General features: G+C 39.4%; 1 protein-coding gene across 1 annotated transcript in view; it reads right to left on the bottom strand.

Moving 5' to 3' along the window:
- Positions 1–24,781, bottom strand: part of LOC306853003 (glutamate receptor 1-like) — a 70,469-nt gene that overhangs the window by 33,672 nt on the left and 12,016 nt on the right. Inside the window, exons 3-6 of the mRNA XM_079390145.1 lie at positions 21,337–21,576; positions 15,339–15,523; positions 5,789–5,842; positions 37–195 (exon numbers count right to left, since the gene is read on the bottom strand). Of these exons, the coding sequence (XP_079246271.1) occupies positions 37–195; positions 5,789–5,842; positions 15,339–15,523; positions 21,337–21,576 (638 nt within the window). The remainder of the gene's footprint in view (positions 1–36; positions 196–5,788; positions 5,843–15,338; positions 15,524–21,336; positions 21,577–24,781) is intronic.

The following is a 24,781-nucleotide window of genomic DNA, read 5'->3' as shown; positions in this document are numbered from 1 at the left end:
TGGATGATTTAAATGTAGTCAGTTTTTGCGGCTCACCTTCAGTCTTCGCTTGGGAGCTTTGGCGTCTTTGTTGTCAAAGTCCATCCACTGATGCACTATCCTACTGATGTTAGGGTCTGCGTAGTTCACCAGCTGAAAGCCTGTTACATTCGCCTCACCCTTCTTAAACTCTGTCAGGTCAATGTCCAGAAACCCCTAAAGGGGCAAAGAGAACAAGCTGTGATTTAAACACAGTAAAAAGCAAAAGTTCTCCATGGTCATGAAAGTGAGAAGAAATCCAATTTCAACCAAATGTCAATCATTAACGACAAGCCATTGACTAAATTGAAAAGGGAGACCAATTTGAGATAAAATACAATGACAAATCCCCTGCAATTGTTAAAAAAAATCTAATGTAAGACTTCGACAGGAAATGGAGGTTGAATTCGCAGCAGAGGGAGTCATTTTCGCATTAATGCTCAGGTGCAGCAAGAGAGCAGGAGGCCGGGCCTGTGGAGTGCCGTCATATGTAATGCAGGGTTTAAAACTATAATGGAAAGAATGGTTGGGTCAATCACTTAATGAAAAAGGCTAATCCCTCTCATCCACTGAGGCCGGTTATCCAAGAAAGCTTGGTTGTTATCCGATGTGGTGCTGGAAAATGCAGGAACTGTGAATAGGAATTTGGAGTAAAAAAAACTGTGGCACATATTGAGAGTTTGCCGGAGGTCTGCCTTTGATCCCACAGGCTCTATTTAGTAATTCAAGGCCTTTTCCCACAATCCAATCAGCTGAGGTAAGCTGCCCCAGAGCAGCCCACACACTCTCTCCGTACCTGAGCTCATACTGAATTGATTCTAACCTGCTTTATTACTGGGAACGTTTCTTCAACCATTTATTTATTTGTATCAGCTCAATACAAATGTGTGGATACAAAAGATTTATTTGTGCTCAGTTCAACATCAAAATATGTTGGTGTGTATGTTTGACTCAGTTTTGAGTGTAATAGCCCTTGTCAGGCTCTAAGTGTGGTGATCTTTTATCTCTTAACACGCTTTGTCCCCCAGGAGCAGTAAGGTGTCCATGTGTTCCCTGGGAACATCTGCTCCGTAGGGCAGGGGACAAGATTCACTGCGCTGCTAACATGACCTCACACTTGTATCTTACCTCAAATACCCTCTCACACCCTCTCACACACATACTCAAACTCAGGGGAGTTTTTGTCCTTTTGTTGCTTGTCAGAAGTGTATGATTGTACAGTACACACGGCAGATCGTGCAACATCAGTGTTTTTTATGTCAGACTGTAGGATATAAATCTTGAGACATTTGTCACATTTGACAGTGTCGACTGGGCAATCAATCATATCATGTTCTGACATCCTCACTGACAGACAAAAATCAAATACCGCACCGCAAATATGTCCCATATGCCAAAGCTGACCTATATTGGTTGCCTGCTAATTTAAATAGAGAGAGGGCAGGGCTGTCAGCCAAAATATAATGATCCCCTTAAAATAAAATATAAAATCTAAAGGCAAATATGAACTGCCAATTAAACATCTGGAGTCAGTAAGCTTTTTACTATTATTTTATTAAAAATTAATATTTTTATTCAGCAAGGATGCATTAAATTGATAAAAAGTCATAGTAAAGACTTTCACGGAATGTTAGAATTTTTTTTTAATCTTTCGAACTTTCTATTAATCAAAAAAATCATAAAAAAGTCTCCATAAAATTATTAAGTAACACAACAGATTTCAACATTTATAACAAGAAATTTTCTTGAGTAGCAAATTAGCGTTTTAGAATAATATCTGAAGGATCATGTGACACTGAAAACTGGAGTAATGATGCTGAAAGTTCATCACAGAAATAAAGTACATTTTAAAATACATTAAAAAAGAAAACAGTTATTTTAAACTGTAAAAACTGCAGCTTTGGTAAGCAAACAAAACTTCTTTCAAAAACATTACTGGCCCCAAACTTTGTGATGGTTGTGTATATTTTCATATTTTGTCCTTAAAATTATTTGTTTATTGATTGATTGACTGATTGATTTATATGTATGTATGTTTGTTTACTTTTAAACTTGTTTCCTAACTTCAAATATATGTGTGGAATCCCCTGACCAATATAATAGTCTCTCTATTGTAACCTACCATTCCACAGGGATAGCTAATATTCTCCTGTAATGTCAAATCAATTCTTGGAGGGAAACGCTATCACACGGCTGGCCTCGGGGCTAAAGCGTCACACAACCTTGTTTCACAGCCTCATCACTCTCTACGGTGAGAGTGAACAAGGCAATCAGAGATACGCAGGCTGTCTGCATCACTGCACATATTATGCAGGGCTGTTACTGAGCACACAACTGGGATGCATGTCATCACAAGCTCTCAAGTCTGAAACACGCCACATTCTTCCCTCAGTCAAGATGACTGCCTTGTCTTTGGACGCAATCAAGAGCTCATTCACCAAACAAAAGAGTTTTTATGCTAAATTAAAGGAGAAAACAAAGTCAAGCAGTTTGCAGAAAGAAGTTTTCGCTGATTGAAAGAAACAAAACGCTCATGGAGACACTAAGAAACTGTCAGAAACTCTCATGTCAGAAGCATAAATTATCCATTTTTGGACATGTTATATATTTTTGGTAACTTAAAGCTGAAATAAAATAAAAATATAAGATTTATTTCAGTTAGTCTCCAAACATAGCTATTGATATGTAATTATTAAGGTTTTCTTAGCCATTTTAGAGGGATGCTATAGTATTTTAGGTAGTTGCTAAAGTTGCTAGTGGTTTCTATTAGGTTCCCTGGATTTAACTGGAGTTAGTACAAGTAATAGTGATTCTTGCCAAAGCAATAGTTATTGAATTTGGATTTGAGTTGTTGGAGAGCACAGATAAGGTAACATGGTAAACAGTGCAGCATGTGACCCGTCTGCCTGGATAAACACACTAGGGCCCGGTTTCACAGACAGGGCTTAGACTAAGCCAGCATTAGGCCATAGTTCAATTAGGACATTTAAGTAATTTTTATAAACATGCTTAGAAAAAAACATTACTGGGGCGCATCTTGAGACAAAAGAAAGTCACTGATATATTTTAAGATCAGTCAGTGCAAGTTTATTTCATTTGAAACAGCTAAGATTTACATTTTAGTCTAGGACTAGTCTGTGAAACCGGGGGTAGGAGTCTACAACCAATTGAAAGATGGATGAGAAATGGGGCCAGGAGTCAATTCAGATGTCTCTGATTACAACAGTGAGCTTTCTGAAGCACTGCCACAGCTCTCTCATGATTGGCCGTGTCTTTCTTGTTTTTTTTTGGTAGGCAGCACGTCTTTTGGCATTCCCTCTCTTGTCGACGATCTGCTCTCATAGCAACAGTGACATCCTGTTTCTTGGAACAGGGCAGCACTGATGATGTCCGTCAGTTGTATGTGGCTGATGTAATTGATCGCAGATTTTTGATGGATTTTGTCAGTATTTGCCAGTCTTGTTCTCTCGGCTCAGTCTGATTATTCTCGATTTCAGGCGTAGGCGGTCCTCCCACTCTAGATCTACAGCGAGGGCTTCTGCCCATCTGATCCTACACAAACTCACTGTAAACCATGTGAATGATTTAAGGAATGCCAGATTTTGGACACCTGTATTCTGATAACAAGTTCTCAAATCACAACAGTCAAGCACAAGACTTGGGAAGATTCTCAAGTCAGAATGTAAGATTTGAGGGATGTGTCGTCTTAACATGCAATATGACAACCACTGTGTTCATGGTTGTCACCAGGAAATTTCCCCAATACTGCAAAAAAAAAAGAGGAAGCTCCTTTTTTCCTCTTGTTTAAAACCAGTTTTAACCAACTGGTTAACAATTTTTTTTTTCAGCCTGATTTCTTGTTCAGCATTTAAAGTGAAATTGCCTTTCTATCTTTCTCTCAACAGATATGTGTCACAACACACTCTGGCGAAGGGAACGAGGAGGCGAGGAAGTGTCCTTCAAAATACTTAGACTTTATTTAACAAAACTCAGGGATCGCTGGAGACACAGAAGTACACAGAATGACGATCAGACTGGACACAGAGGCAGGGAAACACAGGGCTTAAGAAGCGGAGACTAAACTAGATAATTAATAGAACAGGGCTGGGGACAAATAAACTAATCATGACATGAAACGAGGACAGGAACGGGAAGACCAAATATGGGCAGAGAAACACAGGGAGCACGTGGAAACACAAGATTCCACAGATTCCAATTTCATTTCAGTTATAATGTCAGTTACATATGTTACATATGAAGGATATTCTCTCAGTAATTATACAGTTTTAGAATGATTCAAACCTATTTGTTACTTCTTTTTTTTTTAAATACGGTCATAACAGTTATTTATAAATCGGGCTATACTGGTCATATATATGATTTTGAAGAAAAAAGGGACATAAAGGTAAAGAAATTTTGTGGGTGAAATCCAGTCATTCCTATAAGAATCTTATAGGAAAAAAGTTCCCTATGCAGATTTTAGTCATGTTGAAGTTGGTCATGTGAAATTTCAGCATTGACCAACAGAAGGCTGCTTGGTTTGAAAGTGGTTTCTGTGTGAGCTGTGCTTTATAAATCTCTACAGTAGACTTTTTTTGCACACCACACCTTAACCCACCAGTCATTTTTGGGTTAATCAAACTAGTGCAGTACACAAAAATATTTATTTTGCATGCAGCTCACAGAGACTCAATAGAAAGACATTTTGTTAGTTTATTATTTTGCAGTTTAATTGTATCTTGTTCAATCCAGACTGCATAATCACACACATTTTGCCAAGGTGCTAAAGATGGCAGTGTCATCTAAGAAACACTGATACAGGGAATGTCATTACTGTGTATATTATGAAAACAATTATTTTAAAAACCAAAAAACTGGAGCCATGCATCTGGAGCCTTAGAGTAAACAATCAATCTTTGGGATTTTAAGAATAAATCTGGATTGTTGAAAGATTGTGTTATATTTTAAAATCATTAGTTCCCCATCCTAGTCTCTCCTCTGTGATGTACAGTACCTGTAGCAGGTATCCATATCTCTCCACTGAGTGGATGGAGTTGTATCTTTTTCAACTCTGTGTCCCCAACTGTAAATGTGGTGCAGTGAGTTGGTGATTTTACTATAGAAACTAGCCTTCACCCAAAAGGCTTGGACACGGTGGGGGAGCTTATATGAGCATCCACTCAGATAGAAACGTCACACACACACACACACACACACACACACACACTCATTCACACTTTCACATCCACACATACAAACACAGTGTAAATAGGACACCGGGAGTACTTTGCTCACTTCTTAAAATTTGGCCATTACGGAAATAGCTGGCAGTTGCAAATCGTTCTTTATTGCTTTGCAACCTTTATCATTTATCATTTACAATTACATCTAACAAACTGGCCAGACCAGTTTAATTTAAAATCCTCAGCAGTGTGCCATCCAGGAGCACACCACAGCATATTAATGCTGCAATTATCATCATTTCAGTTTAAATCAATTTAACCTTCCATTCTCATATGTTGAGCGCACCTACAGACAAGGACGGCAAAAATCATGTGTAGTTTTTCATATTCACGGAGCAGTTCTCCAGGCAACATTTATATAACATCTCATCTGTTAGTCATAGCGAGCAGTTTCTTGCGATTGGTCAGTAGTGAAAATATGCAAATCACCTGTAATATCAAGAGTAGCAGTGACATTTGAAAGCCTCATGCTGAGCATTAGTCATGAGATCTCTGGTGCTGAAACGAGTGGTGTGTTTTTAGCTTACCAGGTTTGCTATGATGTAGTGGTAGCTCTTCACGTTCTTCCCCAACTCGATGATCTGAAACAGACCAACAAACGAAGGCGAAAAATTATAGCAGTTAGTGCTAATTGTGGTGTACACAGCATTATAAAGCCTTATCTTTGCAAATAAATCATATAAATCACACTGTAATGTAATATTTGCTGTATTATTGTGCATGATTACAAAAAAAAAAATTTCTTTCACAGCAGCCATAATGTGTATTAATGTGTGTCAATGTGCAAGTATTTTTATTTTTCCTTTTTCTTCTTGACTACTGGCAAAAGTAAGGGTATGGGGCAAGGAAGACTTGTCAAGGTTGGTGAAAAATTGATGCACTGTCTTTGGGAAAACCCATGTATATTCAAATGATTACTGAAGCACAATAAAAATAATAATAATATAAAAATGAAATAAAAAAAATACATAAATTAAAAAATAATAACATTTGTATAATATAATATAATATAATGATTGTCACAAAATGTAAATTTCATTATTGCCCAGCTCTAATCTGCTAAACGCGACAATAATGCATGAAGACATTAAGATATTCAAAACATTAACATCCTGGTTTTTTGTAAAGCTGCACAATATGATTTGTGAAAAATGCTATAGAAATTTTCCTAATATACAAAGTTTTCAAACTTCAAACAGTCTACACTAAAGTAATGGTTTCAAATAAATTAAATGGTGTCAATACATGAATGCAAGTCACTTTAGATAAAAGCATCTACCAAGTGCATAAATATGTAACATTGAAATAATCATAACAACAATGGCACATTTTCTATACACCCACCAATGAATCGCTGTAAAATGACTACATTCCTGGGCTTTCATCTTTACATTGAGTTTTAGTGTGTTTCAGAATAAAGATGTTACAAAGAGGAGAGGAATGAAGATTTATGATGCAGGTTTTCTTTTGTGTGGCTATAGAGATAACAAAGCCTCTGCAGGCATGGAGAGTACAACAGTGGTGAAAAACAATGAGTCATACGCTGACGGGGGAGGAACACATTAGCAGTGCTCTCAGTTCTGTTTGGTACACTACACTGACCGAGGGTCACACCTTAAACCTGTGTGGATGTACGCGAGTGCGTAGTGTGCAGTGTCAGTGGGTACCATAGACTTTGACACCATCAAACTGTTATGCTGTTCAATGGCTTCAATTAAAGAAAATCCTCTGCATGCTAGAGAAGTGCAGGAGTAACCGAGTTCTTAACAATCACGAAGGCATACTTCTGTGACAAAAATGTATGCATGTAAGTAGCTATTCGCTCTCTCACACACTTCTTTGCAAACTGAAGTTGTGAAAGCTGACAGTGATAGCTTGTGGCCATGACAGACAGTAGCATTAGTTATTAATGGTGACCCCAGATTTCATCCGGCAGGCCAGCCCAGGGCAGGGAACACTACTGAAAAGGACCCTGTCTGGTCTTCTTGTGTATTTCAATGCTGAAATCAACATTAAAGACATAGTTCACCCAAAAATGAAAACTCGCTGTCATGCCGTTCCGAACCTGTATAACCTTTCTTCTGTCAAAAAAAAAAACATTTAAAGAAATTTCTCAGGTTTTCATGGAAAACACCAACCTTACCAACCCTTTTCAAAATATTTTCTTTTATGTTTCACTGAAGAAATAAACAACATGTGGGTGTGTAAATGATGACAGAATTTTTGGGTGCTGTTCCCTTAACGCAGAAAACAGGAATGAAATCAAATTTATTTTGTGGCTTTTAGTCCATTTCTGTAAAAGCTTTGAGCCAATTTATATGAAAGTATATTCCAAAAAGCTGACAAAAAAAACTTGAAGCAGAAGCACATTCTGGAAAGAAGACCAAAAATAATGATGACTTCATCTCTTGCAAAGGGTATATACACATTTTTTCCAATAAAAAGCACTCTAGAAATGAAACTGTGCGCTCTTTGTGATACCACATGCCACCGATTAGAAGAAGCAAGAAGCAAATCATAGACTTCCTGGGCTGTGACAAACTAATGGCCACTGGTGTTATTTTAAGTTTTTCATGTAATATTTATATTTAATTTAATTTTAGCTTTAATGCAATGTATATAAATATATATATATATATATATACACTGTATATACATATATATATATATTGTGACGAGTTGGCTGCCTCCTCCCTTATTATCATCACCACCCCGTCCCGTATTCGCCGCCCTTCACCAGGCTCCCGACGGGAGTGGGTGTGTGAGAGAGGAGGGTGCGCTGAAGGCCTGGCGGCGTGTGATGAGGCGCACCTGATCTGAATACATCCTCATCACCGCCGCTGTTCAAATGCCAAGCGCGCCTCTCCTCGAGAGACCAGTCTCTTCCCCGTGCATGCACGCTGGTGTCCTCGTGGGTCCAGGAAGGCCAGGATGCTGGGCCGTATAACCCCCGGATGCGCCGGGGGCAGAAGGAGGACGAAGCCGCTAGAAGAAGCCGCCGCCCCTCGCGCCCCTGTCCTGAGAGGGGAGCGCGTGCGACCACCGGACTCCGCCTCTTGCCTGGACCCTTCCTTTCAGAACACTGCCCTCCTTCACAAACCCCGCAGCACGACGAGGACACCAGACCCCCCTGTTTATTTTTGGACACTTTAACCCCCTTTGGACAATTTATTTTATTATTTTGTTTAATAAAAGCCTCTCCGACGCCTGACGCCACACCCACTGTGTCTGTTGTTTGCTCCTCCTGCCACAATATATATGTTGACTTTCTGAAAAAAAAGACAAGCCCTTTGATATCCCTAGTGAAATACAAATATACTAAATGTATTTGAAATACATTGCTACTGTAAGTATGCTACAAATACATGTGCTTAATAAAAATACTCTGCATTTGCACTTTTGGTATACTAAACTGGTGTACTTACAATATGCTAAACTGGAGCAACTAGTTTTGAACTTAAAGCACTTTAATTGCATGGAAGTAGTGCTGAAGTCCAACTAAAGATATACTTAAGTATATTTGATTGTGTTAAAATGGAACTATTGCAAGTTTACTTCAGGTACATTTTGAATATCCTGCATCTAAAGACTAATATTATTAAAAAATCATACAATCCTCATCAAAACACATTTTAGGCTTAATATTAAGAAGTGTGCATTGTGCACAAGTAGTACTCCAAATAAAGTTTAATTATAATTTTTATATTAGTAAGTTTCCAGCGATATGTCAGAACAGATTTGAACTACACTTAGTATAATAAATGTATTTTAAATATATTAATTTTACTAGGGATGTCATGTTGTAACTTTCTTTTTCAAAAGAAACATTAACATTTCTGGAGTCTTTAAAATATACCTCCTAAAATGTTCCACAGAACATCTTGCATGCTTAGAGAGTGATGAAAAACATGCGCAGAGTTTTTCCTCAATTAAACCCTCTGGCCCCTGATGTTAGTGAAAGAATGTGAATCAAAGTGGGGGAAAATTACACCAATGTTGTTTTACGGTATGATTGGTGGACGCATGGTGATGGATGATTGCTTTCAGAGAGGAAAAATTTGTCTAGGCATGCTGTGCAAATTGCCACCAAATGATGCAACAGCCTTAACTATGGGCACTGTGCTATCAATAACACAACATGGCCTGTCGAGGGTCTTCTGTTTGAGTCATGAAATAGAGGAAAGGAGAGAAAGGGAAGAAAAGGCACACTCTCATTAATTACAGTAACAGGACACTTGCTCCTCCTCCAGGCAGCAGAGAGAGGTGACAGAGAAAGTGACACGTCACTATGGCTCCGCTGCCAATCCCAAATGTCAGCCCAGTGTTATTTATCTGCTCCGTCCTTGACACTTTTTGAGACAGAGAAAGAGAGCATCTTGGGGCCTGCTGCATAGGCCACTCCATCTGATTCGAGTGGCCACAGGCTTCATCCGAGCATTCCAGGTCTGAATTACATTTTAAGTTGGGTCACCTGAGCCTTTAGATGATTACTGATGATATACATATTCATAATGGCATGGTTATTAGCAGCATTAAAGATGACTGTTTGTGACTAGCTGTTTGTCTTGATCGAAAGACATATTTTTCTTAAACAGAGTACACTTTAATGACAATAGGTGTTAACGTACTTAAGTGCACTTTTTAAAAATGCACTTTATAATAATGTCTAATTAAGTATTACTTAAACATACATTTTACATAATTGTGATTTTATTGTGTTTTAGATAAGTACACTTATTTTGATATGTTTATCAATATACTAAAGCACATGTAAAATAATTGATTTTAATTTCAACTTAAGTGTGTTCTTAAAAATTACATTTGTTAATGTATGTTAAATGTATTTAGTCTATGTGCATTAATGCACTTGAAATGTATTTTTCTTCTAAACTAAAATGCACTTTCTTATACAGTATATTCCAATAAAACTTATTGTTGAGATTTTCATCACCAGCTCTTGCGCTATGAACTCTGTGAAGTCGAATTTTTTGACATAATATTTGACATACAGTGTCATTCATGAGAGTATTTGTATGTAATATTACTGTACTTTACATCTGTGTACAGAATACTTTAAATATCATTCTGTTGTTCTCACTTAAAGGAACACTCCACTTTTGTCTTGGAAATAGGCTCATTTTATAACTCCCCAAGAGTTAAACAGTTGAGTTTTACCGTTTTTGAATCCATTCAGCCGATCTCCGGGTCTGGTGGTAGCACTTTTAGCTTAGCTTAGCATAGATCATTGAATCGGATTATACCATTAACATCTCGCTCAAAAATGACCAAAGAGTTTAGATAATTTTCCTATTTAAAGACTGACTCTTCTGCAGTTACATCATGTAGGAAGACCGGCGCAAAATGAAAAGTTGCGATTTTCTAGGCTGATATGGCTAGGAACTATACTCTCATTCCGGCGTAATAATCAAGGAACTTTGCTGCCGTACCATGGAAGCAGCAGGCGCAATAATATTACGCAGCACCTGAAAGTAGTCCCCAGCTCAGTAGCCTATGATATAGCAGAGTTTGAAAAATCCGCTGCGCAACATGTTTCTGGAGTCACGACGCGCTAGGGTCAATCGAGGACAGAGGAGCGCCGCATTTTGGATGATTACAGATGAGATTTTCTGTACTGCAGATAAAGAATCAAGTAAGTATATCTTGATATAAGCTTTCTTTATTCTTAATTTAGTCTTGCCATTCCTGTGGCTTTCAGCGGCAGTTCTTGCTGTATGGACTCGGGAGGGGAAATCGCGTGCGTGGACCAAGAAATTTGACTGCTGAAAATCTAATATTGTATTTTTAACTAAACGATTTAAAATTAAATTTAACGCTAATGTTACTAAATACAATTCAAAGTTCCTATCTTGTTATGTTTAATGTATATAATCGCAATTATTACCACCAGTATTATTCAATATATCAGCCACCTCTAGAAATAATGTTGTTGTTTTTTTCATTTGAAGAGCGAGATGTTCCATTACTGGTTGTGTTGTAATATGTAATATTTTTGTACTTATCTGGAGTTATTAATTTTGCAGGATCAGTGCAGATTTGTTACTGGAGATACAGTGTGGAAACACATGATGTTAGAAATAAGTCAGCTCACCCTGATCACACATGACAAGCTAAAAGTGCTATATTAACTCTATGGATTTTAAATGCTTTGAATCTTTTCCATTTGCAAGTAATATATTCCCACCTGTGCATTTGGAGATCCCTCTCTAATCATCATATATTTTACAGGTAACAAACCAAAGGAAGAGGACAGCAGCTTTGCTGTGTTAGTCGTTTTAGAAGAAACCTTTCGGTCCGGTTTAATGTTGGTGCTAGTAAAGGTTTGAGAATTTATGGCCTGGTTTCACAGACAGGTCTTGGACTAAGCCAAGATTAGACCATAGTTCAATTAGGACATTTCAGTCATTTTCATTAACATGCCTTAGAAAAAAAACATTACTGGTGTGCATCTTGAGACAAAACAAAGGCACTGATATTTTTAAAGATCAGTCAGTGCAAGTTTCTTTTAGTTGAAACAGCTCAGAATTACATTTTAGTCTGGGGCTGGTCTTAACCCTTGTCTGTGAAACCGGGGGTACCATTAACACAGTTTGGTAATGTTTTACAGTGAGGTCTCATTTGTTGTACAAATGATAATTTTCTTGATTTTTCTTTTTTTTGTATTAAGTGTGTGTGTGTTTGTGTGTTAGTAATCCTATACGTTATGGAGACTAAATGACTCCACAAGGATAGCAATACCAGTAAATTTTGACCTTGTGGGCATTTTAGGTCCCCAATGAGGAAACGGGCTTATACGTCATACAGAATGATGTTTTCTATGATGGCGAGATTAGGTACTTTTGTATGTAAGTGATTTTGCATTGTTCTCCAGACTCTTTCTAATAAGTGAGTTAAAGTGTTGCAGCTGTGTATAGTGTTGGGTTTTTCTTGTGCATAAGCAAAAAGCATTTTTGTGTATTTGTTTTAGAGATTTTGGTCAATAAATGTAGTGGTAGTCAATAAAAGTGTTGTCATTTTGTGTTTGTGTTGATTGTAACTAGGCAATTAAGAGATTTTTTTTTTAAATAACATTTTAAATAGCCTATACTAAATTTCAACTTCATTGCCAGAGATATGTAACATTGAAGTACATTAAAATATACTTAAATGTCATTTAAATTTATATTAATTGCTTATTGAGAAGTACATATTTACCATATTTCAAAGTACATATAAAATATACTAAAGTCCCACTTAAGTGGTTCAGAAATATCACTCAAAAGTTCAACTAATTGCATTTAATGTAATTTTAAACTGTAATATATTTGCAATCAATTACAAATAACATGCATTTAGTGTCACGAGTCCGGGTCCTGCACTTCTCCCTGGCGCCACAGGAGGCCGCCATCTCCCGGACTCCTCTCCCATATAACACACACCTGCCGCATCATCACACTCAGTACACCCACGGCTGTTCCCCATTAGCCACTGACTATTTAGTCTCCCCTCTCCCATCACTCTGGTGTGGGTTCATTACTTGTCTTGCCATTTTGTGATCTGTCGTGCTTAAGTGTTTGTTGTGCCGTGTTGGCCATTGTTTGTTTATATTATTAAAAGCCTTACCTGCATTTGGACCCTGACCTCGTCTTTCCACGCCATTCCTGGGGGCGTACCGTGACAGAATGAACCCACCACACATGGGTCCAGCAGGGAGGCTCCTCAACATTCGCCAGGGAGTCCGGAGCACGGAGGAGTACGCCAGGGAGTTTTTCGATTTGGCTCGGCGATCGGAGAGGGAGAAGACCTGTCTTATGGTCTTTTTCAGGGGTGGCCTAGCCGAGCCCTTCAAGTCCCTGACGCCATTCTGGGACCCTGAGGAGTCGCTGGAGGAGTACATCAACCTGGTTCTATGGATGAGCGGCTCAACCTTCAGGGTGGAGTTAGCGGCGGTGCCCGCTCACAAGGCTTCCGAGACAGCTGTGATCACTCACGTTCCTCCTGAGAGCGCGGCGTTCGCTCACGAAGCTCCCGAGACAGCTGTGCTCACTCACGTTCCTCCCGAGACAGCTGTGCTCACTCACGTTCCTCCCGAGACAGCTGTGCTCACTCACGTTCCTCCCGAGACAGCTGTGCTCACTCACGTTCCTCCCGAGACAGCTGTGCTCACTCACGTTCCTCCCGAGACAGCTGTGCTCACTCACGTTCCTCCCGAGACAGCTGTGCTCACTCACGTTCCTCCCGAGACAGCTGTGATCACTCACGTTCCTCCCGAGAGCGCGGCGTTCGCTCACGAAGCTCCCGAGACAGCTGTGCTCACTCACGAAGCTCCCGAGACAGCTGTGCTCACTCACGTTCCTCCTGAGAGCGCGGCGTTCGCTCACGAAGCTCCCGAGACAGCTGTGGTCACTCACGAAGCTCCCGAGACAGCTGTGGTCACTCACGAAGCTCCCGAGACCGCTGTGGTCACTCACGAAGCTCCCGAGACAGCTGTGATCACTCACGTTCCTCCTGAGAGCGCGGCGTTCGCTCACGAAGCTCCCGAGACAGCTGTGGTCACTCACGTTCCTCCTGAGAGCGCGGCGTTCGCTCACGAAGCTCCCGAGACAGCTGTGCTCACTCACGAAGCTCCCGAGACAGCTGTGCTCACTCACGAAGCTCCCGAGACAGCTGTGCTCACTCACGAAGCTCCCGAGACAGCTGTGCTCACTCACGTTCCTCCTGAGAGCGCGGCGTTCGCTCACGAAGCTCCCGAGACAGCTGTGGTCACTCACGAAGCTCCCGAGACCGCTGTGGTCACTCACGAAGCTCCCGAGACAGCTGTGGTCACTCACGTTCCTCCTGAGAGCGCGGCGTTCGCTCACGAAGCTCCCGAGACAGCTGTGATCACTCACGTTCCTCCTGAGAGCGCGGCGTTCGCTCACGAAGCTCCCGAGGTGGCAATGCCCGCTCTCAAGGCTTCCGAAGCGGCGGTACCCGCTCACAGCACTCACGAGGCGGCGGTGCCCGCCTGGTTTGTCCCTCCGGTCCCACCCTGGCCGTTCGCTGGGGTTCCTGTTCGGCTGGAGTCTCCCTGGTCCAACCCTCCGAATCCGCCCCGGTCTCCTGCTTGGTCTCTGTCTCCAGGCCCTCTGCCTTCACATGGACCTGGCCCGCCATCCCTCCCCCTGTTTCACCATCCCCTGGTTCCACCTCCCTCCAGACTTTTGCGCTTGGTGGAACGTCTGGAAGCCGTTCCTTTAGGGAGGGGTAGTGTCACGAGTCCGGGTCCTGCACTTCTCCCTGGCGCCACAGGAGGCCGCCATCTCCCGGACTCCTCTCCCATATAACACACACCTGCCGCATCATCACACTCAGTACACCCACGGCTGTTCCCCATTAGCCACTGACTATTTAGTCTCCCCTCTCCCATCACTCTGGTGTGGGTTCATTACTTGTCTTGCCATTTTGTGATCTGTCGTGCTTAAGTGTTTGTTGTGCCGTGTTGGCCATTGTTTGTTTATATTATTAAAAGCCTTACCTGCATTTGGACCCTGACCTCGTCTTTCCACGCCATTCCTGGGGGCGTACCGTGACATTTAGGTGGTCGAAAATATTACATTTAATTCATGCTTAAGTGTATTGTTAACTGACATTAAAGCATATTTGAGTTAACGTTAATTGCTTGTCAGTACATTAGTAGTACACTTTAACCATATTTTAAAGACACTACAAACAATTATAAAAGTACATATAAAGATGTACTAAAAAGTACCACTTAAGTGGTTTTAAACAATTACTCGAAAGATCATCTTATTGCATTTAATATCACTTTAAAATGTGATACATTTGAAGGTAATTACAAATACAATGTATTTAAGCGTCGAAAATAACATTTAATCTGCACTTATGTGTGTTCTTTTAAAGTATATTATTCTGCAATAAGTACACTTTATAAAAGTATACTTAAGTGCACTTTTTCACAAGGGTTAGTACATTTAGAGCAAAGAACATTCTCAATTTGGATACAACAATTGATTCCTCATTAATTTGGCGCACCTGACAGCATGTATGACTATAATAAAACTGGTGAGAGCCAATTACCTTCTTCAGGATGGAGGTGAGTCTCTCCAGCTCACAGTCGATGATGATCTGGCCCTCCTTCTTTTTGTCCAGGTCCTGGAACACTTTGAGGAAGGACGCTTCTGTCATTGTCTCCACATTCACGGAGGTCACCAGCCAGTTATGCTCCGCTGCTGTGTCCAGAACCTTCTGCAGAACTGACAGTCCTAGAATACAAATGACCAAAATTAGGTTAGCAGAATTACAAAAAGCTGAGGTAATCAGTTGCATCAAAATTATACATTTTTGAGATTTAGTAGAACTTAAGATTTTAATTTTTTACTAGACAAACAAGTTAACTGCATTCAATTTGAAATATTGAGTAAGTTAATATATGTATTTGGAAGAAGGACTGGTTAATGTGACACTTGTGTGAAATGCAATGAGTAAATAATGACATTCTGGTAAGTTAATTCATTAGCCAATCATTCTGAAGCAGCTCTGAGAGCTTTGAGGACTATAGTATCGACACTCTGTTATCTCCAGGCACCTCTGACCATCTGAATGCCACTTTATTGGCTGTGAATTCATTAAAACCTGCCAGGACAATCCAGACAGTGGAGAGTGAGAGCCACACAGTTCACAGACAGGAAATGGGGTTCGATCAGTGAAGACATTGATCTTGGCATTGGATTCAAAGATGGTGGATGCATGTGTGCAACACCGAGGGACCAATCAGCTTTCTCCCTAGACACCAACAAAAATCTCTCTGATTCAAAAATAATGTGCTATTATAATAGCCATTAAAGCCAACAATATTTCAACACAACAATACACAATCTGTTTCAAAACCTAAAGTACTGCCTCACTGTCTGCAACATCCAGCACCCTCAAAAGTGCTCCTACTGTTGCTAAGCTAATAGCACGACACTCTGATGCAGCGGTTTTCAAACTTTTTAATTCCAAGGACCCCTAAATACTATGCTCGTCAATAGAGCCCCCCCTCCCCCCTTTCCTAAAATATAAATGTGACTATATTTTCATGTACACAAAATAAAATAAAATACTACCAACTTTTTGGAGCAGACGTAACACCAGCCTCATCTTTCCCATAAGAACCGATTAGTTCTCAAGGATCATATGACCCCATGACGTGATGACAGTTGAAAGTACAAGCGTACATGATTGCTCTTATTATGCTGCGGCTGAGAGCAGTTTGCTTCTTGTGTTCTCAGTACTTCAGCACTATGGCCAGCTCCTCCAAACTCATCAAAAACTCTCCAAACACTCAACAGCACGCTTTCACAGCCATCTAGATTTTTGCTGTGTGAGTACTTCACGGAACAAGCCCAAGTTTATCCAGTAATTTAAAATAAAATAAAAAATCCTGCTCCAAAATGGCCTATGAAAGTCTATAGCCTCCTGTAAATTCTGCCTGGCTCTACAAAGAGACATAAATACAGTAATTCCCCTGTGAACATTTATATGGGAAATTGTTTATGAAATGTTTAATGGACATACTCAGGTTTGTTTTATGTTTTGAATAGCACCCAAAGTAAAAAAAAGCGTGCACTCGAATTTTACAGTCTTTGTTTAATGCAACACCACACAGCTGTTGCATGAGCTGTAATTAAAAGGACAGCAACAACAAGGATGCACACTTTATAATTTATGGAACCAATGGATCCCACAGCAGAGATAACAGGAATAAATATTTCATTTATGGGGTGGGATGGACCACAAAATAAATCACAGAAAGCAGCAACTGTGCCAGAATTGTCTGTTTCTGTGCACTACAGGGACTACACACTTACTTAAAGCATTAGTTCACTCAAAAATGAAAATTCACAAATTTCTTATTCACCTTCACATAATTACAAATCTATATGACTTTATTTTAACCACTGTATAATAAAACTGAGAAATTTTAGAGAATTAATATCAAATGTAATACAAATAATGAAAACAAAATCTGTTAATGTGAACTTTTATTCACATTAACAAAAAATATTAAATTACCATAAACATATCATAAAAGTCTATATGACTTCCTTTTGCTAAGTCTTGAAATCTGTCCTAGTGGGTTTTTTTTTTTTTTTGGCGCATTCACGAGAGAGATGTACATCCAGTTTGTCAATGAATTGTTATTTTGAGTCAGATCTTTTCAATGAATCAATTGATCCAGTTCACAAAACTGGTTCAAAAGATTCATTCACAAATCTAAATGTTTCAGTTCTTGAGTTCATGGTCTAAATGATTTGGTAGCAGCAAATAGCAACCACCAAAAGGGAAGATTATCAGTGAATAATGATTTAAATTTCAGTCTCTCACTCACACAAAACTGTTTTACATTTCCTAGTCAAATTTCTGTATTTAATGTAATGATAAACCTATGAAACTGGCTTAAAAAAAGAACATATGGCTCCATAGTGTCTCCCAGAGTGTACAGTGTTACAATGACCATCATTTTGCAGTGCCTCACCTGTCAGTTTAATGAGTGTGTAGATGACATGAAGTGACCCTAGGTTAACTACACTGACAACAGGTCGCAGAGCTTTGGATGGTGGCAAGATTCAGAGGGCTATTTTGTAGAATGCAGTGCATACAGTGCCAGACACAGACATTCTTTTTAGGTTTGCTGGTGATCAAAACAAGTCATTTCTAGGAATTCCTTCAGTTTATTGCAGTTGTTGTGGCAACCAACAACAGAACAGCTTAACCCTGAGCTCATTTTTATTCTAAGCAGTTTTCAAAAAGTTTTGGTGAATTAAATAAGTTGCTCTTTCTACTTATTAATGCTCTTTATTAACCCCCCAGAGCTGTGTGGAGGACTATAGATGGTTGGATGCACTTTATTATGCTTCAAAATCTCAACCATAATTCATTATAAAGCTTGGAAGAGCCAGGCCATTTTTTAAAGTAACTCTGATTGTATTAATCTAAAAGAAGAAAGTCATATAGGATGGGTTTAGGGAGAGTAAATCATGGGTTAATTTTCAGTTTTGGGTGAACTATCCCTTTAAAGGGTGCATTTGTTACCTTTTTTGAGCTGTAATTTAAGGGACAAGCACAAATATGACGGCAAGTAAACAGTCACAGAAAGTTCTTGAAGCACGCCACCTACTGTGGATATCAATTCATATTTACAGTGTAGTTTGAAAAACAAGTCAAAAATAGTTGGATTCCGAAGGAAAGTGAAGCAAGGAATATTGATTCCCTCCTCTGCTTCTGTCCGCCTCTGTTTTGAGCACTTGACCTTTGACCCCTCTGCATCTGAGCCAGTGTTGCTTCCTGCTTGACTCAGTGTGAGTACAGCTGGACCACTTTAAGACTGCAGGGTGATTTGACATTAAGGAGCTCACACTCCCAGCAGGCTGAACAAATGGCTCATGATGCACACAGAGAACAGGGCCAGCGGGGAAGACGTCTCTCCTTAGCATCATTCTCACTCATCTGGGGTGGTGTGGCGCCGGTGGAATACTACACCAACATGGAACTGATTTTATACGCATAGGAAGCTGACGCTGCGGCTGGGTTCACATACGGGCTACATACACTCTCACACGTATGTCCTTAAAAGGCTTAAAATAACCCCGTAGACAGTGCAGCGCTGTATCTAGGCAACAAGAGGCTGGTGATATGGATTCCTGTGGTTTGGTTCCTCTCAGTCACAGAGTTAATGATCCTACAATCTTAAGACCAGAGCCCTCAGCACTTCCACAAGATAAAACCATCACTGAGACACCCATGGCGTGCATATAGGCAGGCATCAAACCTATTGTGTGCGTAGAGCAATGACAGAACTGACAGCGACAAGGCGAAAAGAGAAGGGAGCTGGTGGTGAGAGCATTGAAGGGAACTACATTTCTTAAAAAAGACCTGTAATATGCAGATCGCGTCATGCTCCCATCATGGTCGGCTGAGCTGAACGTCTGTGACAGATGGTGACACGTTATGGGGACACTGCAGCCGATTGGCTACGGGGGGAAAGCACACCTGGTGCTGACAGGTGTGTCAGATTCTACCTGCTCGGGGAGCAGCGCCGGATGCCCATGACTTTTCTAGAGCAGATCTGGGAATTTCAGGTATTTATTTTGAGGTGAGAAGAGACAGGCATTCAAAATTCCTGTATCGCTGTGCTGTGAGATGGTACATGGCAACAGGGTCCAAAATTAACACTCGCCGAGCGCCAAATGCAAGTAAAAATTGGGTTAGTCACCACTTGGCTGGTAACTGTCTTAGGAACTGCAACATCTTTTAAATCAAATTAGTTAGACAGTCTAATTTAAAATCAAATTAGAACAATAGTCTGACTCTCCCTGATGTAAAAGTTGTGTGTATTTTAAATAACTGACAACCGTCTACCAAAAAAACAGTCTGTCGTGATTCCTGTGTTTTCTTAACTTTAACCAAAGTGGAAGATTTGCCATCAGGATTTATTCAGCATGCCAAATGTTTTTCCAGAAACAAAACATATGTGGAATATAATTCATAAACAAATTAGGCCACCAAAACAAAAACATGAACAAAATTATTGTGGCTGGCTCGTCAATGTTCGTTACTTAAGAATTCTGTCATTATTTGCTCACTTTCATGCCCCTCCAAACCTGTATGATTTTCTTTTTTTCTACTGAGCACAAAATAAATTATTTTGGAGAATGCTGGGGGTCAGACAACATCAGACCCAGTTGACTTTTACGGTATGGACCAAAAAAAAAAACTATTATTATGAATTTTTTTTATTTTTTAAAAATATTTTTGTGTTCTAAAGAATAAAGAAATGCAGGTTTGGAATGACACGAAAGTAAGTAAATTAAATTATTTTATTTATTTATTTAATTAAAAAATTTTTTTTTTTTTTTTTTTGCATTTTTTAGGCGAACTATCCCTTTTAGGACAAATATCATTTTTTTTTAAATATTAATAAAACAAGACCTAGTCTCACGGCTTGTACAAAATATTTATTGGTTGGTAAATGTTCTCAATTCATCGGCCCTGGCCTGTGTGGCAGACAAGTAAATTTTGGACCCTTCTTAGAATAACAATGAAACCATGTGTGGGGGTGCTTTAGAATTAGGATTTTCTTTCCCTGGCCTTCAACTGGATACATTTTACTCTGGCACAGCAGTTTCATTCTGGCAGATCTCCATGGAGAGAGATGCACAAATGAGCTCCAAGTGCAGGGAGAGATGCATCCACTCAGATCAGAACACTATTGTTCATCCCAGCAACACCAAAGCAGGCTGCTCTCTCATGAGTCATATCTATATCTGTCATTACACACCAACATGTTCACAAACAAACCAGGAACAAAAGCTGACTCAATGTGCACACCAGCAATGTGGTGGTAAATACTGGCTCTCAGAAAACCAACCAGCCACATTCAAAAGAGAATTCTAATGGGTGAATTTAGTGCTTGGCATTTCAGCACAAAAACCTGTGTCTTAAGCACCCACAAACCATTTTAACCAAACGCTAAATGTGTTGCTATAGCACTACACTATTTAAGTTATCATGTGCTTCAAAGACACATCAGTTCTATGCAAATTAAGCTTAATATACAATACCCCTTTTAGAGAGCGTTTTGGACTTTCTATTCATGTCGAGTTTTCAAACTTTTTGATGCCAAGAACCCCAAAATATGATGAATACCAATCGCTTAAAAGGTCAAATTCGAATTTATTATAACATTATTTATTATTATTATAATTATTATTAATTTATTAATATTATTAATGTTAGTGTAATAATGATAATAATAATTTATTATTGTTTTTAAAATGTAATAATTGCATTTTAATAATTAATATTTACCTTTAAATAACAATATTATTTGAATAATAATAATAATTATTATTATTTTAATTTTAAAATGATTTTTCTCTGCGGCCCCACTTTGGAAAACCCTAAGTCATGGAAGCAGTTATACATCAAATGATAATCAAATAAAAACATGCAAATAAGCATCGCTTGGGTGCAATTAATTCTTAATAAATTCCCCCCAAATCCAAATATTTAGATCTTAAAAAGCAGGTCTCACCAGAGTCCGAGCTGTACATGTAGACGAACTTTGACCACCTGTAGTGCTCGATTACGGCCACCAGGGCGTCCTGCAGTTCGGGTCTCAGCTGGATGACAAACTGGTTGGAGTTTTCCATGGGGAAGCTGGGCGTCACGAAGCAGACGTGTAGCGCACCGCAGAACGACATCAACATGTTGACGGTCTTCCTGTCGTACACGCCGATGATGGCGTACACTCCTTTGGAGAACTGCGAACAGACTGGAGACGACAACAGAACACGATTTACAACACAGACATCACTCACATCGCATTGTTAGCATCGCGCTGGTTTTATTGTTCACTTCCGAGAAGCAATTAGTAAATGTTTCTATATGCATCACTGGACTGGAAATGGTGCGGATGAAGTTTCTGAAGGGCCAGATAATCAATGCGCACAAAGGGTCTCGCTGACATTTACCAAACAGCAGGGTGCTTTTCTATCTCTGCCGCCTTGAACGTTGAATATCTTTTCCTCTCCCTGTTGGTGGCAAAATGGCCTCAATCTGTTTTGAAGCAGGTTTCCCTGTGTATTTTAATGCTGTATCATACTCTGCTGTTGCTATCTTTGCCCTGGCCGAGGTTATTTTTCACTGCGGCTCTGGGCCTCACGTTTCAGTCCCGCAACTAAACAGATTGAAGTTGCAGTCTGTTCACTACCCAAGGCCCAAATCCCAGCAGGGGCCGCCTGAGGGGTACAGGGGGAGCAGGAGCGATAGGCATGGCCATCACCCAAACTGCCTGCCCCACAATGCAACAGCCCATAAGCAGTGCAGGGTGCCAGCTCCTCCAGCATGTGTTTTTGTGTGTGTGTGTGTGTGTGTCTCTGACCACTGGCCTTCATCATATGCACTATGACTCATATCAACATCCGGCTGAAACATAAAAACTTAATCTGTCAGATACATAGATACTGTCTCAATCTGAAGTCACATAGCATGAAATAAACAAGAAAATTAGATCTTACAAAGAGAAGGTGATATTCAACACAGGCACACTAATTTAAACTGTTCTCTCTGCACTGTATATAAAAGTCACACGCTTGGTGCTAAGCTATAATGAGTGTGACATGTCTATAACAGACGCTGCCGTGAGCTCTGAGGTAATATTGGGGGTGTTCTTATCACACGGCTTTGCTTCCTCTGTGACTGATGACTTGCACATTAATTCTGTCTGGGCTGAGCTTTGTGGACCCGGAGAGACAGAGAGAGAGAGAGAGAGAGAGAGTGAAAAGGGAAAGGAAGGTGGGGGACTGCATCCCTCTGTGTTAGCTATTACCAAAGACATATGGCACACTGAATCGAGATCCTCGCCATACCATATGTGCTTGTCTTGAATGGTTTCACATACTTTCTTTTTTTAAATTTTTTTTTGTCAATTCATACATTGTTAATAACCTGCGCTCATTCATCTACAACATATTGTTGAACTGGGTTGCTGGCAACAGGCATCAGCAAAACCTATTCATTAACTTTATTTGATATCGTTTGGCATATGACTTCATTGGAAATGACTTAACATTAATTGCAGCGATATATTGGCTGGCTGAACAGAGTTTTAGTACCTAGCTCATGGGGTTTTAAACTTGTAATGCTATCTGAGATAGTCACATTGATGTACTTGAGAGTGATGTGAGTGTGAGTCACACTCTTTAACTGATTCTTTCCCTCTTCTTCTACACATCATTTCCTGTTCTTTTTCTATTTTCCTATCAATAAAAAGGGACAAAGGCTAAAAAGGTTACAATACATTACAATTTTCTAATGTTTTTGATAGGAGTCTCTTACGCTCACCAAGGCTGCATTTATTTGATCAAAAATACAGTAAAAACACAATATTATGACATATTATTACAGTTTAAAATAGAAAACAGTAAAATGTTAATTAATTTTCAAGTGCAATTTATTCCTGTTATGGAAAATCTGAATATTCGCATCATTACTAAAGTCTTCAGTGTCACATGATCCTTCAGAAATCATTCTAATATGCTGATTTGGTACCTAAGAAAATTTCTTTTTATTTTCAATGTTGAAAATAGTTATGCTGCTTAACATTTCTGTGGAAAAAGTGATACATTTTCATGAACCATGATACATCATGATTATGAATAGAATTAAAAGCTGCATTTATATGAAAAATAATATTTTGTAAACAATGTAACAGTCTGTCACTTTTGATCAATTGCATAATGTATTAATAAAATTAATTTTCAATTAATACAATTAATACATTTATTTAAAAAAGATTAAAGACTCTTGCTAGCTTTTGAACGGTAGTGTATATAAATGAAATCTGTGCCAATTTCCTTGTGAACTGTTAGAAAATAAACTCTCTTAAAACACTTTTCAGACTCTCACTAGTTTAGGTAATCCGTCAGTTTGTTTGTGTAATCTCAAGCTATTCACTAACTTTAGATAAAAGTTTATTTGTGGAAAAACTATTAAGAACAACTGTAATTTGTCATCTCAAAAGTAGTAAAATAAATGTCCTGGTAAAAGGTTTCCAAGTTAGAATAGTAACAAACACATTTGGTTTTTAATCAGAAACACATTTACAAAACTTTCAATGGAATCCATTTGCTACAGAGCCGCTGCCGCTTCCCACGTGTGTGATAATGTGGAAGCAGATTGGAAGTGTGCGGCTTTCTCTCACTCACATCTGTTTCCCTGTTCTGAAAAGATCCTCCTGACAGGAAGCACATGGCCGTGTCATCCAGCCCTCTAATGACAGGAACACACTGGCCGCCTGCAGTGGTTTGTGTTAGCCTGAGTAGAGGCGTAAAACACGATGTGAACACCTCTGGCCAACCTGTGCTCTCTGGCCATGCTAAAGATCCTGGCAGCATCTGGCCATCCTGGCACCATCTCACAAACAGATCTGCACAGGTCTGTTCGGCTCGACCAGACCCTAGGCGGGGATGACTGATGACTGTATTGAACGTTCAGCTCTGGTGTAGTCATGGGACTCATAGAGCACAAAGCTGATGCAATCAGACTAGAAGCTACACTATAACAATATATTTACGGTAAATTAAAAATTAAATAAATTAAATTAAATTAAAATTTCACATTAAAAGATACCATATCAATATTTCATGGCATACTGATGCCTCTGTATTTAACAACTTATTTTACAGCATATATTTACTTATGTGATATAATGTTAATACACAAATCTACTTGAACTAACGAAATCAACGTTCTACTTTAAAATGTACTGATAACCACCAAGATAATACAGGTGGCACAAAAAAAACACACAAGATAAATCAGAGTATATTGTAAGTTGTCTGTATTCATAAAACAAGGCCAAATAATAATATACAGTAGCTAGCTATATACAGTAGACAGTGAACAGGGCCATACACACAAAATGCATGAAGGGAACTCACATGACACTAAAATAATGCAGTAAACAAAGGAAATAA

Source organism: Barbus barbus (assembly GCF_936440315.1).
Source record: "Barbus barbus genome assembly, chromosome: 33".
In the NCBI taxonomy this organism is placed as follows: domain Eukaryota; kingdom Metazoa; phylum Chordata; class Actinopteri; order Cypriniformes; family Cyprinidae; genus Barbus; species Barbus barbus.
The sequence above is the reverse complement of the archived record's forward strand: the minus strand, read 5'-3'. Positions and strand labels throughout refer to the sequence as shown.